This window comes from Podarcis erhardii (assembly GCF_964252035.2).
Source record: "Podarcis erhardii genome assembly, chromosome: 2".
Taxonomy (NCBI): domain Eukaryota; kingdom Metazoa; phylum Chordata; class Lepidosauria; order Squamata; family Lacertidae; genus Podarcis; species Podarcis erhardii.
Genome location: NC_138498.1, coordinates 116,891,105 through 116,910,989, shown reverse-complemented (window position 1 = coordinate 116,910,989; position 19,885 = coordinate 116,891,105). Strand labels below are relative to the sequence as shown.

Sequence of the window (19,885 nt, the reverse complement as noted above, 5' to 3'; positions counted from 1 at the left end):
TTTTCACTCATTGGGACTTTTAAGTGTAAAGATCATAATTGTTTGGGGAAATAAAGTGCTTTATAAAATGCTTTGATCCGTGAAACTGTCACTGTTACGAGTGCCAAATAATAGAACTTCTGCACTTGGAAGAAATGAACATCTAAACTTTGGAACTCCCTTCCTGTTGATATCAGGTAGTGCCCTCTCTTTTTTGTTTTTGTTTAGGCAATTCTAACCTGACACGTAGAAATTGAAATTAGGCTACTGCTGGATTTAATTATCATTTGAATCTTTTTGAATTCCTGTTTTCATAAATATTTTCTTTAGTATTTTAATGTTTATATTTGGGGTGTGGGTGCATGTAAATGGATTAGTTTTGTTATAATCAATCAAGCAGTACATAAAGCTTGTAAAATCAAATGAATCATGTAGACAATTCCTTTTCCTGTGTGTGTGTTTCGCTTTACTGTATATGTTTTATTGGGGCTGGATTCCACTAAGTAGGATACTGGTAGGGTTGCCATATTCCGAAGCGCAAAATCCGGGACACATTTGGGGCACCTCCCCCATCCCGCATCTCTATCGTTCACCCCCTTCCTGTTCGCCCCCTCCTTCCCTCCCCTCCCTTACCTTTGCTGTCCTTGGCTTCCTACTCACAAGATGCTGCGTCTCTGGACAGTGGGAGGCCAGAAGCCCGGGCAAGGCCTGGTGGCCAGTGGAAATGCCACCAGACCTAGTGCGGCCAATAATAATAATAAAAGTAAAATAAACCCAAACCCGGACACTTCATGTAAACTGCAAAAATCTGCCCAGAGGGGCATGCTGGCCCCCCAACAGAGGACATGTCCTGGAAAACCCAGACATATGGCAACCCTTGGTACTGGAAGAGAGGCAGTGCTGTGAGTCTCACTAGCATAACAAGACTTCAGCACCTCTTCTCCCCACTGAGAGAACCAACCCCCCCCCCCAGGAATGGTGAGGCGCATCTGTCTTGCAGGCTTTCCTCTGCTGCAAAGTGCCCTGCCCTTGAGGGAGTCCAGAGAGCAGCCTCCCCTCTGCCTTGAGGACATTATGGGGTGTGATGTGGGGTGAGGAAGAGATGGAAAACTTTCCTTGAATGGACTTCCCTCACTTAGGGTCCAATCCCAGTTATAGGTAATTGCCCCTTCTCTCAGCAGCTTCCTCTACTCCAGCCCACATCATGCAGGAATGTCTTTTAAAATTTCAGATAAATCTTTTTTTTTTTAATTTCTGTTTCTTATCTTTGTTACTTCTTTATTTCTTTATAAATTTTCTGTTTTATTTCTTTTTTCTTTTTTTCCCTGTTACAAGATAGTACATAATGTTTGTATAGACATGAAAATCTTTTAATCAATCAATAATTTTTTTAAAAATAATTTTTATTACGTTTCCCATTTTAACAATCCAATCAAATCACATTGAATGTTCCAGATTATACAAATACATATCAAATAGTCCAAATAGTCTGCCTAAATTATTATTATTTTTTGTTGGGACTTCCCATGCTTCAAGTTCGGGAGGGAAGGCTCTGATCATCTCATATCTCTACTGCCGTGAATAGTCTTTCCAATAGTTCCTTTAAATCTTCCTGTTGTTAACCTTCCTTCTTTCATGGCCTCTGAGTTGTTTCCACAAGCAAGTTGAAATAAGCAATGATGTGTTTCTGTGTGAATTTTATGTGTATGACTCTCCGCTGTTGTTGCAGTATCTCCTCACACACTGGTGTTTATGCCGAATCAATCCAAAAGTCATTTCGCTGCTGGCAAACGTCATCTTCTCTCAGTTCCAATGAAATCAAGTCTAGGCGTTTGCTCATAACTTTTCCCAGACCGGTTGCATCAAACATTAGCCTTTGCAGGGGAGATTTACCAAATCGGACTTGAAATACAGATATAATGACATATTAAGAGCTCACCTCCCCCTATGACTATTTATAACTCTGCAGCTTGGTCTTATTCCATAATGGCGGATTCCCAATTAAAAAAGGCATCACATCTCAACATTCTAAGAATTTTTGTGAAGTTTCTCCAGCGGCTAACGAGATCCTGCTTCTTTCTAAAATCAGCATTTGGAGGGTCTTTTATCTTCTTCCAGGCAATTCAAAAAACAGAAGCTTTAATTATATAATATTGTTATTTCCACACAGTTTATATTTTCTAATCTCGCTTGCTATAAATAATGTAAACGGTTCTTCTGGGGAGGGGGTTGCCAAGTAATATAATAAATCAGAGTACAATAGTAAAAAAGACTTTACCCCCCCCCTTTTCCGTTCTGTTCCAACATACCAACTTAGATGTTATCCTTCTTCCACTCCGTCTCTTTTGGCCCTCAGTGGCTGGCTTAATTGGCAGATTAATTTCCCCCTCCTCACTTGAAGCATGGCCAAAACTTAAATCCAAATTTTCATCTTAAGTAATGGATCTTGGTGCGCTCACGGGGACAGCGTCCAGGAGATCCGAACTCCCTCGGGGGCTTTCCATCCTGTGCCCCCACCCCCTTCTTCCTTACGAACTTGGGGGTGGTTTATTGGGAATCCGGGGATGAGACTGCATCTTCCCTTACCCTGAGAAGAATTTGGGAGGCTGATTACTCCATCTCAGCCTCTAATTACCCCGTGGGAGCTGGAGCGATGGTATTGTCAGCCATCTTCCATGGCGCCTCAAGCGGAAGTCATCAATAAATAATTGATAGTTGAAAAAAATATATTTTGGGTGGCGTTTTAGTTCTACAGAAAGTTGGAAAGAAAAGATTATCCTAAGTTAACATAGGATCCAAGCCCTTTTTTAAAAATAGAGCTACTGTATTTTTCGCACCATAGGGCGCACCGGACCATAGGGCGCACCCAGTTTTTAGGGGGGGAAATCAAGGAAAAAAATATTTCCCCCCCCCAGCCCCAAAGAGCAGCGTACAGGCTGCACACAACCTCTCCCTGCCGGAGAGGTTGCGCGCAGCTATGGAAGAAGGCAAGGCAGCGAGCGGGATGGATCCCGCTCGCTGTTTTGGCTTCCCCTTTAGCCCTGTGCAGCCTCTCCTTGCTGGGAGACGCTGCGCAGGGCTAAAGAAGCCATAGCCCCGTGCAGCCTCTCCCTGCCGGAGGGGTTGCGCGTGACTATGACAGAAGCCTGCATTTATTTTTTTTTATTAATTTTTTAGAAAAGTTTTTCTTTTACAAATTTAAATAACACATACTTTCCAATATAATACATAAATTCTTTTAGACTTCCCCCAGCTCCCTCCACAATCCTCATGATTTTAAAATTTAATTCACATTTCCTTTATAATTGTATTGCTAGTTAGTGAATCTTTACAGCTCTTTCCCCTCTTACAACACCCTTTCTCCTCACAAAGCCTCTTTAAAACCGACTAGCGTTGTCTGTTCATCACATATATTTTCCAGATAAATCGTAAACTTTCTCCAGTCCTGTATGAACTTGTGATCCTTTTGGTATCTGATTTTTCCTGTCAGTTTGTCTAATTCAGCAAAGTCCATCAATTTCCGTCTCCATTCTTCCAATGTTGGTAAATCTTCTTGTTTCCATTTTTGAGCCATTAAAATTCTTGCCGCAGTCACTGCATATTGAAAAAGTTTATAATCACTTCTATTGATCTCGCTTCCTGTAATTCCTAACAAAAAGGCTTCTGGTTTCTTCACAAACGTATATTTAAACATCTTTTTCAACTCATTATATATCATTTCCCAGAAGCCTTTTACTTTCTTACACTCCCACCACATATGATAAAACGACCCTTCCTTCTCCTTACATTTCCAACATTTATTACATGTCTTATACATTTTTGCAAGTTTAACGGGAGTGATATACCATCTATATACCATTTTCATGATATTTTCCTTTATCGTCATACATGCAGTGAATTTCATATTTTCCTTCCATACCTTCTCCCAATCTGTCAGCTGTATATTATAACCAAAATCCTTGGCCCAATGTATCATAACCGATTTAACTTCTTCGTCTTTTGTTTGCCATTCCAATAGCATTTTATACATTTTTGACAAAACCTTATAATCATTATTTATTATCTCTTTCTGAAATCTAGACTCTCCTTCAATATATTTCCTCTCTTTACAATCCTTTTTAAACATTTCATTTGTTTGGAAGTAGTGCAACCAATCATATACATATTTTTTAACTTGTTCATATGGCTTCAATTTCCATTTCCCCCCCTCTTTAATTACAATATCTCCATAAGTCATCCAATCCTCTCTCATGTTTGTCTTTTTAACACTCATGACCTCCAGAAGCCTGCATTTGCTCCATAGGATGCACACACATTTCCCCTCAATTTTTGGAGGGGAAAAACTGTGTCCAATAGAGCGAAAAATATGGTAAATGCCTGGAGCCAGTGTGGTGCAGTGGTTAAGAGTGGTAGACTAGTAATCTGGGGAACCGGGTTCACTTCCTCACTCCTCCACATGCAGCTGCTGGGTGACCTGGGCCAGTCACACTTCTCTGAAGTCTCTCAGCCCCACTTACCTCACAGTGTTTGTTGTGGGGAAGGAAGGGAAAGGAGAATGTTAGCCGCTTTGAGTAGGGTAGTGATAAAGCGGGATATCAAATCCAAACTCTTCTTCATCCACTGTCCCTTTCTCTAAGCAATACATGTATGTGCAGAGACAGGTATGAGGCCAAGCTGCTTTCAGAATTATTCACAGGACTGTGAAGTATTGGCAGGTGTGAGGTATTCACTGAGAAGAGGCTTTGCTCAGTGCAAGGAATCAGTGGAGGAGCTGAAGATTACATGCTGCATGGTTCAGTCATAATCATCATTGGCAATCCCTCATGGCCAAATAAGATTGTCTTCCATGAACGCAGTCTTAGTAGTGTGTCTGTAAATGACTGTCGGAGGTCAATTCTGGATTCACACATCCTTCCACAGTGGGAACATAGGTTTCTGGGCGGGAGCTGATCACAGTGAGGATGTGCCAAACAAACGTGCTTCAGTATAGCATGGTGAGCAAGCATGGGAAAGTGGTAGCGCATCTCTTTATATACAGTGGTACCTTGGGTTAAGTACTTAATTCATTCCGGAGATCCGTTCTTAGCCTGAAACTGTTCTTAACCTGAAGCACCACTTTAGCTAATGGGGCCTCCTGCTGCTGCCACGCTGCCAGAGCACGATTTCTGTTCCAATCCTGAAGCAAAGTTCTTAACCCGAGGTACTATTTCTGGGTTAGCGGAGTCTAACCTGAAGCGTATGTAACCCGAGGTGCCACTGTATAGGTAAAGGGTAAAGGGACCCCTGACAGTTAAGTCCAGTCGTGGCTGACTCTGGGGTTGCGGCGCTCATCTCGCTTTTTTGGCCGAGGGAGCCGGCATACAGCTTCCAGGTCATGTGGCCAGCATGACTAAGCCGCTTCTGGCGAACCAGAGCAGCGCACGGAAACGCCATTTACCTTCCCACCAGAGAGGTACCTATTTATCTACTTGCACTTTGACATGCTTTCAAACTGCTAGGTTGGCAGGAGCAGGGACTGAGCAACAGGAGCTCACCTTGTTGCGGAGATTCGATCCACCGACCTTCTGATCAGCAAGTCCTAGGCTCTGTGGTTTAACACATAGTGCCACCCATGTCCCTACCACTGTATACTTGTATCTATATAAGGTTTACCTCTAAGACCAGAACTGTATTATAGTGGGTTGAGCTAATCGTATACCAGCATCTCTTAAAGTTTATGTAGCTAGTGTGTTTAAGTTTGTCTTGTACCATGAGGCAACCAACACTTTATACTTTGAACTGAACTGAGTGGGAAAGTTGTTTCCTTACCAAGGAACTCTGGAAAATGCTACTGGAAAGCAGGAAAACTTGGATGTTCTGCTGGAAGACTCTGCAGATCACACTGGTCGAAGTGTGGTGTATCAACAACAGATGGCGGTCTTACAGGTCATGGGCCAACTGACTTCTACAAATCAATTAAAATTAGATAGATAGATAGATAGATAGATAGATAGATAGATAGATAGATGATAGAGTGAAGCTATGGCACATGCTCCCCCAGGAGGCAGTGATGGCCACCAACTTGGATGGCTCTAAAAGAGGGTAAGACAAAATTCATGAAGGGCTATTGTGGGCTCCTCACCATGACGGCTATGCTCTGCCCCCACACATTTGGAGACAGTAAATCTTCCCAATACCTGTCACTGGAAATCATGGGAGGGGAGGAGAGGGGAGTGCTCTTGTGCTGTGTTCTGCTCCCAGGTTTCCCACAGGCATCTGGTCAGTCCAGATGCTGGACTAAGATGGGCCACTGGGCTGATCAAGCAGGCTCTCCTTATGAACTGAGTGAAATTTATCACTAAGTATGGATATGGTGGGGACGCAGGTGGCGCTGTCAGAGCCTAGGACTTGCCGATCAGAAGGTCGGTGGTTCGAATCCCCGCGATGGGGTGAGCTCCCGTTGCTCAGTCCCTGCTCCTGCCAACCTAGCAGTTTGAAAGCACGTCAGAGTGCAAGTAGATAAATAGGTACCGCTCCGGCGGGAAGGTAAACGGCGTTTCCGTGCGCTGCTCTGGTTTGCCAGAAGCGGCTTAGTCATGCTGGCCACATGACCCGGAAGCTGTATGCCAGCACCCTCGGCCAATAAAGTAAGATGAGCGCCGCAACCCCAGAGTCGGTCACGACTGGAGCTAATGGTCAGGAGTCCCTTTACCTTTTATGGATATGGTGAGGCTGCACTTACACAGGGAATTTGTAGTTTGTGCCTCTCACACAGTTTGTATCTTCTTCCTGTCTTGAGGTCTATTGAACCAAGAGCGCCCTCTTTTGATATGCACGAAGGGGTTGATTTCTAGTAATCCACCAATGCAAATACAATGTGCATATCTGAACAACTATCGGAGGTCTTGTAGGGACATGAAGGCATACCACACAGCTGTCGCATTTTAAGAACATTATTCCAGATTGACAGATGACTTCCTGGGTTCAGATCCCGAACCTGGATGTCCTGTGCTGGCTCCAGTTTTGCTCTGACCATGTATTTTTCATCCCACCCTGTGGCATGAGTGAATTGGCTCACACCAGAGCATGAATTAAAAAAAAAATGGAAGTGAACCCCCCCCTCCAAGTTACCACTCTTCTTCCTCCTTCCCTTGTGGCAGGAGGAAACGGCGACTAAGGCCACGGTGGAAGTGGAGGAGGCTGTGCTGCCTGCAGCAGCTCTGCCCAAGGCGGCTTTGCCCATGGCTGGGGCCGCTCTGCTTGAGGCCATGCTGGTGGCAGAGGAAAAGGCGGCGGCTACAGAGGAGGTGGCGGCCAAAAGTATGGGAGGGGCAGCTGGTGAGCAAGTGGACGAGGGGGTGTGCAAGCAGGTGGGGAGAGCAATCATCGAGGGTGCAGCAGGGGGGTAGGGTGGCGGCAGAATTTTTTTTGAAGGGTATGGGAAGGTGGAAGAACAAAACTAGGATTGAAGGTGATGGAAGCTGAACCCTTTTGAGGAATATGTTATTTATTGGGAAAGTTAAAGTGTTGCTGTCTCTTTAAAAAATAAGCTGCAGGGGGAATTCTGGGAAAGGGAAGAAAAACAATACAAAGTCTTATTTTTGTTTGTTTTATTATTTATGCTGATTGTGACTGGAATGAATCCTCCCAAAGGACCCCTCAAAAGCTGCCAAAAGGGCTCCTGAGAAGCATATGTGTGTGTGTGTGTGAACCACCCTGAGACCCCCAAGTATAGGGCGATATATAAATTCAATTACGTGTGTGTGTGTGTGTGTGTGTCATTCTAGTGAGGCAGATTTCGTCTCCTCAGCAGATTTCAAGGTGGGTAGAAACTGTATCCAGCCGAAAGAAAGGGAGAAGGGTCTCTCCATAGAACCAGGCTCCTGAGAAACTGTAGAGTTTGGTTCCCAAGTCAGCATTATAAAAAGACACACATCCGCCTTCATAGTCCAGAGTCACCCGGATCCTCTTAAGCTTCCCATTCAGGGACAGATGAAGGGGAGTAGGGGAAATGCAGATCTTGTGCTGACCATCTTTCAACTGTACAGCCCAGATCCCTCCCACGGGACTTAGGGGAAATCCATACTTGCTCACAGACTTCACAGCGACCCCGACAACCCATCCTCCTCCATTTTCCACATTGACTTCCCAGAAATGTCTGCCTGCTGTGAATCCCTCACATCCTAACACCGGAAGATAGCAGCTGCTGTATGCATCACGAGGTTTTCCTCCCAGTCTCACACTTTTCCGATCCTCAGACAGGATGTAGTTGGTATCGGCTGTGTCTGGATCCAGAGTGACATTTGCTGTTGGGGAGATGATGAGGGAAAGAGAAGAGAGGCAAAGTCAGCTGAGAGTTGGAGATGAATATCCTGATCCAAGAGATGCCCAGACTAGATCCCCTCTCAAGTAATTGGGAGTTCTTTGCATTGCATTCTGGATTGGGACCCTCCTCCGCTTCTTCCAGACTTGCCCCAAGTGAACCAGGTTTCTGTTGTTTTTATATTCAATGTATTTATATTGTGCTCCTCCAGTTATTCCAGGTGAAATATTTTTTTTAAAGGCATATATATTTATATATAAAAAATAAATGTTCATAAATGTACCAACCAAGCACGTACATAGATATATAAACCACATGTCTGAAATCCCACAGAAAAAGTCCTGAAACCATTTTGTCCCTCCCAAATTGACCTCAAACATTTCTCTGCAAGGTGGAAGGAAATTAGAAAAGCCTCCCCATTGTCTTCTCCTTCACAAATCCTGTCTGAAGGGTATGTCTGTGTATGAATAGGGTGAGCCTGTGACCTGGCTCAGGAACTAAGTATTTATCATTACAAAAGACTGGCCAGACTTGCTATGTTGCTATGTTGTTGCTATGTTGTATTTTTATTTCATATTAAATTGTATTATATTATTCATGTACATTAATTTCTGGGAGTTAAGAATAGGACTAGGATAAATTGTGTTTGCTGTACCCGTATTTTATACAGTTTGTATATGTTGTTTGTCAATGTGTGGTGTGCTATGCCTAATAAAGGATTTTGAATTGACTGGCCAGACTCCCCAGGTAATCCAATCAAGTGACCATCAACAGGTAACCTGCCAGACAGGAGATAAATGCACTGAGATTTCTGTTGTAGACCGCCTTTTCTGTGATGTAGGTATGATGTATCTGGGGTGGTGGTCTTGGGCTACACCCCTTCTGTGATGTAAGCATGATGTTTCTGGGGGTGGTCTTGGACTGTAGGGCAGGCATTTAAAAATATCAATATAAGGGCAGGCACACCTTGGTTCTGGGCCTCCCTCCTTTATCCTACATGTGAGGGGAGCAACCTGTTGCAACAGTTCAATAAAGATCAGGCTTACTAGCTTCTCAATATTCTCTGGTTGGCCTCTGTTATTTTCTCTGACTGATGGAGAACCTACAAAGGACTCTTGTGTCCCCCATAAGGGAGTAAGGGCAGATTTTTGTTTATTACACAGGCATATAAATTATTATTATGAATTATTAATCATTATTATTCTTTTAAAAATCATGAAAAGTGTGATTTCCAGTATATTTGGGCATATGGAGGGTGTCAGCTGAGCTGGGGGTTAGGGTTGAGTTAGGAAATCCCTAACTCTGTGAGCCAGATAGAGAGGGTGAAAGAATGTTTCTTTTCATGCATTTTTGCTTTTGCCTGCTTGTGATCCTAAAATTTTCTTATGCTGCTGGGCCCCACTTTTGCATGCAGACAAAGGGCTTCTTCACACCACAGTTTATGCTGTGTTTGTGGCTGCTTCTGACCCCATTTCATTTGCGTGGTCCAGGTGATATTACCCTCAAACAACATCACTTGGGGGCCATATTCAGGCCTCCATCATGTTATTGAATTGCACACGTGTATTTCTAAAGAACAGCCACTGAAATTGTTTAGCTCGTTTCTGATGCTAGTCCTACACAGAGTAGACATGTTTAAATTAATAAACCCAAGTTACTCATTTTCACTCTGTCTATACTTTACAGCAACATAAACGAGTTCTCTCCCTCAATTGTTTCTCCTTATTGCAATTGTGCTCTTCCACAACAGGAATATTTATTTTTTTAAAAGATAATTAATGGCTCCTCCTCCTCCTCCCTTTGCTGTCCTATTTCAGATTGCAGATTTCTCCCTGACCAGCTAATTGACAAACTCTGATGACCAGCTAATTGGCAGCATTTGCAAAGCTAAGATAAGGCCTACATATTCATGTAATTTTAGAATGGGGTCTTTGTTTAATGCTTCTCTCTTGGATTTAATCTACTGAATAAGGCTAATTGCCTGGGAAAAACAGGAGACAATAAAAATGTAGCCAGTTACAGGCTGAGAGTGTCATAACTACAGTGGTACCTCAGGGTTAAGAACTTAATTCGTTCTGGAGGTCCATTCTTAACCTGAAACTGTTCTTAACCTGAGGTACCACTTTAGCTAATGGGGTCTCCCGCCGCTGCTGCACAATTTCTATTCTCATCCTGAAGCAAAGTTCTTAACCTGAGGTACTATTTCTGGGTTAGCGGAGTCTGTAACCTGAAGCATCTGTAACCCGAGGTACCACTGTAACTGAAGCCTCTGTGTTCAGAGGGAGTATCTCTCAAAGCAGGACCAGAAGTCTGTAAAGGTTGTACAGTGGTGCCTCGCAAGTCGAAATTAATCCGTTCCGTGAGGCTCTTCGTATAGCGTTTTTTGAGAGCGTGCTCACTTATGGCTTATGTGTGTGGTACGGAAGCTATACTACCCAGGACAGGATGGGGTTGTGCAGAGTTGTTAAGGCAGCAGAGAGCATTGTTGGCTGCCCACTCTCCACCTTAGAGCAGATTTATGCCACAAGGTGCCAGAGGAAGGCACTGGACATAGTAAAAGATCCATCGCATCCTGGTCACTGTCTCTTCGAGCTCCTGCTGTCGGGACGGAGATACAGGACGATGAAGACAAGAACGAGCCGTCTCAAGAACAGCTTCTTCTCCAGAGTGATCTCGGCCCTGAATGGGAAACCTGGACTTTGAAAGTCATCTAATCTTCCTTGCTGTATTATACTGTATTGTTTTAATTAGTGTTTTTATAGTTGTTCTGATTTTGTGTGGAGTGCCCTACCTGGGTGGATGGAGCAGCCAAGTAATCTCGTTGTCCCCGAGAGGGGGCAATGACAATAAAGATATTATTATTATTATTATTATTATTATTATTATTATCGTCTTGCGAAGCAAGCCCATTGACAGCTTAGCGGATTAGCGCTATTAGCGGTTTAGCGGCTTTTAGCGGTCAGCTGTTAAGCGGCTTATCAGCGGATCAGCTGATAAGCGGCTTAGCAGCTTAGGAAAAGGGGGGGGGAGGGGAAAAAACCCGCAGGAACTCGCAAGACATTTTCGCCTTGCGAAGCAAGCCCATAGGGAAATTCGTTTTGCGAAGCGCCTCCAAAACAGAAAACCCTTTCGTCTTGTGGGTTTTCCGTCTTGCGAGGCATTCGTCTTGCGGGGCACCACTGTATTTAGTAGCCAGCAGACTTCACATATCTCCCTCCGTGATTTGTTTTCTAAAAGAAAACTGAATTAACCATTCTAAGGTTTTTGAGTCCTGATATCTGGAGGAGATTGTTAATGGAAGTTACAGTCATATCTTATGTTACGTCCGCTTCATGTTACATTCTTTCAGGTTACGTCCCGCGGTGACCCGGAAGTGCTGGAAAGGGTTAATTCCGGGTTTCGCCGCTCGCGCATATGCACAAATTGACGTCACGCGCATGCGCAGAAGCGGCGAATCACAACCCGTGCATGTGCAGACACGTCGCTGCGGGTTGAACTCATTTCATGTTGTGAACGGGCCTCCGGAACAGATCCCATTCGCAATGAGGTACCACTGTATAACAAAAAAGTATGGCTACTCGCAAGCCCATCCCTGAATCTCAGGTGAAGGGAGCCTGAAAGTGGTGGGAGCCATTGCTTTCCTGCCATGAATGTGGGATCCCTGGAGGCATCAGACAAGCTCTAGGCAGGAACAGAATTAGTCTCACTTGTGGGTAGTTCCTTTGTAAGTAGAGGCACTCTCCAAACACCCAGTTCTGCACTCTCAAGCCCACCACCCTCTGTTTTACATATGAGGAACCCAAACAGCAAGACCAAAGCTATTGATGGTTCCCAACTCTGCAGAACAGACTCCTTAGCTCCAATGAAACACCAGACCCCTCCCGTGAAGGTGGGCCTCCATTGGAAATTTACCTTTCTGTTGTCCGAATGACCAATTATCTGAGGAAGAAAAAGATATAAAGTTTAAGGGCTATATCTCACAAAATTGTAGTTACAAATAATCACTTCATAAAAAAGCATATGTTGTTTACTCATTTCACATCAAAGATTAAGTCGCAGAACAAGCACCGTATTTTTCGCTCTATAAGACGCACAAGACGCACCTAGTTTTTGGAGGAGGAAAACAAGAAAAAAAGTATTCTGTATCTCAGAAGCCAGAACAGCAAGAGGGATCGCTGTGCAGTGAAAGAAGCAATCCCTCTTGCTGTTCTGGCTTCTGGGATAGCTGCGCAGCATGCATTCGCTCCAAAAGACGCACACACATTTCCCCTTACTTTTTAGGAGGGAAAAAGTGAGTCATAGAGCAAAAAATACGGCAACTGGAAACAAGAAAGTTGTAGTCAGATGAAATTAAATTAACTAACAGGTAAAAATCAGACGCTGTAAACCATACTAGACAACAACAGAATAAATCCATTCCAAATCCATCAATGAAATGGGGATCCATAGCAGAGGATGGGAGGGCCAGTATCAGTATTTTTAAAGGATCCAGAGAAGAGCTGGAGGCAGGTTCAAAGCTGCCCCAAGTAAACAGGTGGGGGAAAGCTATTGAAACCAGAATTGTTAAAAATACTGACAGAGCAAACCTGCAGAAGAAAAACTGGCAGAGATTTGAAATCTAATTCCAAGGGTCTCGTGCAACAGGAAGTCCTGCCTCATTAAACTTCTAAAATTCTTACAGAATGTTAACAAAATTTTTGGTAGAGGCTTCCTGGAAAAGTGTCCTTAGCTTCCCATGTGGGGCTGATCTAATAAGAATTGCAGGATTGTGTGATGGTTGAAGCACTATGCACGGCAGCTGTGGGTGGATGTCTGAGGAGACAGCTCAGGCCTTTGTTCCACTGCTGGACCAGCCTGGGCAAGACACTGTTGGCTATTGGCCCACTTGGGAAAGGCTGACTCCTCTTCCCAAGCACTGGGGCCTGCTGCCGGTGATCTGCCCCTGGCTGGTCTTCGGTCAGTCCAGGGAGATCAATAATAAGCAACACCTCCCTCTCGAGAGATGCACACTCCCTTTCCCCTTGCATCTCAGCAGAAGAAAGACGACAGTCTGAAAGTAGTCTGACTCATTCTACTTTATTCCCGGACTGTGCACTGTAGACGAGCTAGTATAAAACATGTCTGCTCTCTCAGAAACCTCCGTACAACTCACTCACTCCTCCTTTGCAGCAACAACAGGAAGGTCTCAAGTTACACTTGGAACACAGCCCTGAGAATAGCGTTGAATATCCTGTCTCACGCTCAGTCACATCATAAGAATCACATGATGTAAACAATGAGCTGCTGGTGAGCACTCATATCCCAACATCCTCCCCCATATTAGGCGAATCAACAGACACTGGGTGCTTGCTGAAGCCGTTTTTAATTACCTTCAGGACATTGAAACCCAAGGAAAGACTGGGAACCTCCAAAAGGACCTCCAGATTGTGTAGATGGGAAGCAAAACGTAAGGAAGGTTCCATGTAAATGAAAACTGGATGTTATGCTGACCCAGTGGGATTTCGTAAGGGAGAAAGTCAATGAAACAGTTTATAGGTCGGAACCAAACTCCTAAGTCATTGGTCCCAGAATGGCATGCAGGTTCTTCGCAGGGATGCCAGCACCCCCACAAAAATCTACCCCACACCTGTACCTTCAAACCCATCCTCTGGTCATTCATTGTACATATAAAGAAACTAAATGCCACTATAGACCCAGAACTAAGCTATTGAATGTGCTTCCAAACTCTGCAGAACTGACTGTTTAACCACAAAGACGTACCCGAACCCCACCCCTCCTGTGAATTGGGGTTCCTCATTGGAAATTACCTTGCTGAAGCTGTTCTCTGAATGAAAGGGAGTCTAGGGAAGAAAAAAAGATAAGTGTAAGTACTACATTCTTTCATTTCAAATATGTGTTCTTGCCAAATCACACTTTATACTGCAGCATCTAACTAACCCGTGATCTTTTCTCCGCCATGGTTTCTTCCTAAAACGGGTGCAGCCAACCAGCTAAAAAGAGACAGATTGTCCTGATCTCTCTCCCCTCATCCTCCCTCCATGGCCTCTGCCCCAAAATGGCACCAAAGCACAAACGAGTAAAGAAGTGAGCAAACTTCAGCTGTTCAGACATCAGGTGTGTGTGCAGCGAGATTTGACTATAACTCTTTGTGTTTGGATAACTGAGTGTTCATGTAACAAGCAGACAGATAACGGGACCTGTGTGTACAATATAATATGAGCCTGGTGTGCTCACTTTTTGACTTACATAATGCCCAGAATAAAATCATTGTAGTCATTATTTTATTACCTTGGAATTTCTTCATGGCAGAATCCAGAAGTTGGTCTATGTCACAGAATCTGGAGGTCTTTCTCTTCAGCTTTGGAGGGAAAGTTGGCGGATTCTCCAATTTCTGTCTTTTGTCATACCTGGTGAAAGGAAACAAAATATTAGTCTGGTCAATTCCACAATTCCTGGTAAAGGAAAGAAAGCTGAGAGGAGGAAGAGAATGGTAGAGAGCCTAGAGGGAGAGGCAGACACAGAGGGGAGAGATACTTCCTCGCTATGGGGTCCAAAACAGCCAAACCCCAAGCCTCCAGAAGGTGACCAGGCCAGACAGAGAGGCAGCCTAACTCAAGAAGGAAGAAGCCTTGCCACTACTGAGGTGCTTGTTCAGGAAGATGGTAGTAACCTATTCTGGCCCCTGCTGCCTGAGGCAACCAACACCCTCTTTGTTCCATAGCTTAGTGCAAAATCCATATTTGCCTTTTGTGTGTGTGTGTGTGTGTGTGTGTGTGTGTGTGTGTGCGCGCGCACACACACACACACACACTCTTTTGTTGACCACCAGCATTACGCTTTCCAATATATAACTACCTCTATCGTAAAGGTATATATTAAAGTATTGAAAAGGTAATTTCAAAGCCTGGAAATATGAAAACCTTTCGGCCTGCCATCAAAACGTTATTGTTATTATTAAGGGAAGTGTTCAGTGGCTCCATGTGGATGTTAAAAAGCAATGGGGACAAGATGGAACCCTGTGGGACAGCCCTGGAATGCTCCCATGGCCCTGAAATATGTCCCCCATAGAAATTCTCTTTCAGACGTTTGAAACTATTGCACAGTCAGTGAGTAGGATGTGCAGAAGGCAGAGAAGAGTCCCCAGACCTGTTTGATAGCAGGGAATTAGGTGCTACTCTAACCCTGATTCTTGGAGGGAGAATTGGGGCACAACAAGGTCAAAAAAGAGGGCCCTGGTTTTACTTGTGAAATGCTGTAGGTCTACAGTATCTTCCACAGGAGGCAGATCTTACGTACTCTCCTCTTTAATCCCTCCCGGCATGCCAACAGAAATGAGCAGGATCCACTTACCTCTGCAAGGTGCTCCTCACATCCTAGAGGGGAAAAGAGAAGGGAAATCACTACACACCACAGGCCACGCTAGGAAGACCCCCTCTGACCCCTTGATGTCAGTCTCATAGCACACACACCAAATTTTTGGGTAGGGATGGCTGAATCGTCCAATTTTCAGCAGTTGGGTAAATCGTACACTTTGCTTGGCTGGAGAACTGCCTTAGAAAGTCCAGAAAACTGCAAATGCTGACGAATGTTTGTAATTCAGTTTGCATATCGATTTATAAAGTGCAAATGAGGAATGATCCATCCCACGTCTATTGGATGCACAAGAGACCTGGCTTGAGGCTCCACCAATTGAGCCCCTTTATGTGCCTACTTCATGGGTAGGCAAACTAAGGCCCGGGGGCCGGATCCAGCCCAATCGCTTTCTCAATATGGCCCGTGGACGGTCTGGGAATCAGTGTGTTTTCACATAGTAGAATGTGTGCTTTTATTTAAAATGCATCTCTGGGTTATTTGTGGGGCACAGGAATTTGTTCATTTCCCCCCTCAAAATATAGTCTGGCCCCCCACAAGGTCTGAGGGACAGTGGACTGGCCCCCTGCTGAAAAAGTTTGCTGACCCCTAGCCTCCATCTATAAAAGCAGCAAAGGTCTGCAGCCATCTTTCTCCTGACGGGGAGCCTTGTGCTCTTCCTGCCACGGTCTTACCTGCAGGAATTCGCTCTCTGGCTGCTGGCGCTTCTCCTGCATCTCCTGGATGAGCCTTTTCACATAGGAGAGCTCCCTGGAGAGCCTGGCCAGCTGCTCTTCCCTTTTCCTTGTAATCTCCTTCTCCACCTTTTCTATCTCGTTCAGCAGACATTTTTCTTGTTCTTCAATAAACTGGTGCAGTTGTCTGAACTTCTCCGCTGTCTTCTGCCTCTCAGCTTCTGTTAATTTCTGCAAGGTGCGGGAAGAGAGAAGAAAAGCGGAGCCCTGAGTCCGGAATATGGGATCTCACGAAAACAAGACGTGAGATTTCCACTTCTGAGTTTTCATGGACACAAAATCAACTTCCTGCTGGTGAAGAAGCTCCCTTCAGGCATTAAAGGAAACATGGTGCCTTAGACTGGCACCTTAAACAAGTAGGAACAGGAGGAGGGCAGAGGTGTCATTTTTCTCCCCAGCATTCCCCATTTACTTTAAAGCTCCAAGATGGCTTGAGTTTCCTAAAAAATAGTAATATATCCATTTTTGTACCGGGTCAGAGGGTTAGGTCAGCTGCCAGCAAAAAAACTAGCAGGACAGGTGGTAGAGAGGTAACTTCAGGAGGCAGAAAATGCCAGTACAGGTCTGGAAAGTGCCCAGCTTCTCCTGTACCAGTGAATTTGCCAAATATATCTTCCTGAAAAAAATATGCAGTGAAATACAGCAATCTTCTGAAATTCACACGTCTCCAAATTTAGCCAGGTTACCCCAGCCAGGTAACATTTACAAGAATAAGGGTGAAGTATGAATACAGATGAATTTATCATTCCAAAATAAATTTATTGATATGCATTGATTAAGATCGTAAAGTTAAGAATAAACATTGTATGATTGTTCATAGGGTTAAAGTAACTAATATATATAACACAGTGTTAAGTTATAAGAAAAGAACAAAGGACGTCGAGCTGTGGTGGAGGGAAGTCACAATAGTAGAAACAAGGAAAGTAGATATGCTTAGTAATGATATAGCTATAACATAACGTACTGTTAAAAATGGAAACTTATAATTGATTGTAATATTTCATACTTTATATTCTGTATATACTAAAATAAAAAATAGCATTAAGTTCTAAACAAAAGTTATAAGAATTCTAATGTCTCAAATATAGAATAAATATTCATAAATGCATACATATCTAAATACATAAACCATATGTCTGAAATAGTACAGGAGAGCAATCCTGAAGCCATTTTGACTCTCCCAATGACCTCAAATATTCCTCTGCCCTAAGGGAGGCAAATGGTGAAAGCCTTCCCATTGTCTTTTCACTTATAAATCCTGTTTTAAGAGCATATTTGTATATGAATAGGGTGAGTACGTGACCTGGATTTAGGAGCTAAAGTATTAACCATCACAAAAGAATGGCCAAGCTGCCCAGGTAACGCAAACTGCGACCATTATCAGGTATCCTGACAGACAGGTTTTCTGCTGTAGACCACCTCCTATGATGTATATATGATTTTGGGGTGGTCTTTGGCTAAGGGGGTTGGGCAATGTCAATGTGAAGGTTCCTTCACACTTTTGTTCAGGGTCTCTCCGTCCTTAGAAGGAGGGGAGGGAACTCTCTTGCAAAAAATAAATAAAATATCTGCCTTGCTTTCCATTGGATCCTGCCTCCATCCATTCTCTGACCGATCAAAAGCCAAACCCCAATTTTTACATCACTAGTAACAACAGTGACACTTACAAGGAGGTCCTCACATTCCTTTTTCACGTCTTCTTGATAGGCCAGAATTCTTTCTCTCTCTCTCCTCAGAATCTCCAGGCGTCTACACATCAGTCCCTAAAAACAAACAAACCCAAAAGCTTAGGTTTGAACGAGAGAAGCAGAAGTGTTGATTGTTTATTTTATTTATCACACTGATACACCACCATTATCTTCCAAGAATCTCAAGGTGGTATCCATGGTTCTTTTCCTCCCCATTTTATCCGCACAACAACCCTGTTGTGGCTAAGAGATGGTGACTGGCCCAAGGTCACCTAGAGACTGAGTGGCTGAATGGGGATTCGAACCCTGTCCTCCCAGGCCAGGCATAGGCAAACTCAGTCCTCCACATGTTTGGGGACTACAATTCCCATCATCCCTGACCACTGGTCCTGTTAGCTAGGGATCATGGGAGTTGTAGTCCCAAAACATCTGGATGACCAAATTTGCCTATGCCTGTCCCAGGCTCTAGTCCAACACTAACCTTTACGCCACACAGTTAAGCTGACTTCTTGGTGGCCTTGCTATTAGCTCTTTATCACATAAAGTGCTCTGGAACATTCTAGTATTTTTTCCAATTTCATTCATTTTATTGAGAATAAATAAGCAATGGTTAATGATTTTATATATGTATATTATTATAGAAATGGTGTAGAAACTTGCATAAAATCAGTATTTATTGGGGGGATGTGTATCATGTCCACCCATGTTTTTATAAGCAAAAATAATAATCAACGTTACAAAACATAGGAGCAGTGCGCAAGATGTATTTTCCAACTAAGCAGAGAGAAGGTCATGTAGAAAAATAAAAGCAGCAAAACACATATTGAAAGCCAAATTTTGCAATTTGGTGGCGGGTGGGGGGGAGTGTTTTGTGTACAGTATCTGAATTTGACACAAAATTGAAGTCCCTCCATCCTGTGTAACCTAAGAGTTACAGAAAAGCTCCCAAGAAGAATAAAAAGAAACCCAAAATCCAGAATAATTTCCTACCTTGTACTCCTTGGAAGCCTCTTTCAGAGGAATCGTCTCGTGACATACGTGCTCTTTGGATCTGTCGCACACAAGACAAATGGGGGCTCCGTCCTCCTTGCAGAAGAGCTTCAGGGGCTCCTGGTGCTTCTCACAAACCTCTCCTTTTCCTCCTTCCTCCTTTCCCTCTTGAAGACTGAGCTTCTTGGCTATTTCTACCACGTTTTGCAACGGCCAGTTTGGGATGAGGCGCCTTTCCTGAACCGTTTCTCTGCAGTGAGGGCAGAAAGCCTCTGCCTCCGATTCCCCCCAGCACTGGATCAAGCAGGACCGGCAGAAGTTGTGCCCGCATTCTGGGATCATCACCGGATCCTTGAAATAGTCCAGGCAGATGGAGCAAGTGGCTTCATCGCAAAGACTCTGCACGGGACCACCTGCAGCAGCCATGGCTCCCTCGCGCCAAAAAGGAAGAAAACTTCCACTTTCTCCGTTTTCAGCCAATGGGCGTTTCCCTTCCTGCAGGATCTCGGTCCTGATGGGACTTTTTTAAAAAGAAGAAGCAGACCCGCCTCTGCAGCTGCTTAATGTTGTCTCAAATAGCCTTGATTGCTTCATCATTGCCGTGATTGCTTCTCTCTCCCCCCCCCCCTTCATTAGAACTATATAGACACATAGATTTAAACATATCGTTGTGCATTGTCCTGAAATAATAAATGCTTTTACAAATAACTAAACTAAACTAAATCCTTGTCATTGTGGAGAAACAGCCTCTGCTTCAAGGCAATCCACTTCCCCAAGGGCAGAGCTGTGTAGCAGTCAGTCCAGCCAGTCCAGGAACCTCT

General features: G+C 44.0%; 1 protein-coding gene across 1 annotated transcript; it reads right to left on the bottom strand.

Moving 5' to 3' along the window:
- Nucleotides 1–7,553: 7,553 nt before the first annotated feature.
- LOC309337134 (zinc finger protein RFP-like) lies at nt 7,554–19,528 on the bottom strand. The gene is made up of 8 exons (XM_081853843.1): nt 19,065–19,528; nt 18,054–18,149; nt 16,327–16,557; nt 15,632–15,654; nt 14,570–14,688; nt 14,089–14,121; nt 12,194–12,220; nt 7,554–8,264 (listed from the first exon to the last, which is right to left on the bottom strand). Exons 1-8 carry the CDS (start codon nt 19,488–19,490, stop codon nt 7,765–7,767), a joined length of 1,455 nt encoding a protein of 484 aa, XP_081709969.1. The 5' UTR covers nt 19,491–19,528; the 3' UTR covers nt 7,554–7,764.
- Nucleotides 19,529–19,885: the final 357 nt, after the last annotated feature.

Bases quoted from the DNA above. Each gene is read 5' to 3' on its own strand.
- LOC309337134 (XM_081853843.1), bottom strand. From the start codon at position 19,490: ATGGCTGCTGCAGGTGGTCCCGTGCAGAGTCTTTGCGATGAAGCCACT. The intron at 18,150-19,064 runs GTAGGAAATTAT...GTTTGTTTTTAG, and splicing joins AGGCTTCCAAGGAGTACAAG to GGACTGATGTGTAGACGCCT. The intron at 14,689-15,631 runs GTAAGTGGATCC...TCCTTTCACCAG, and splicing joins GTGAGGAGCACCTTGCAGAG to GTATGACAAAAGACAGAAAT.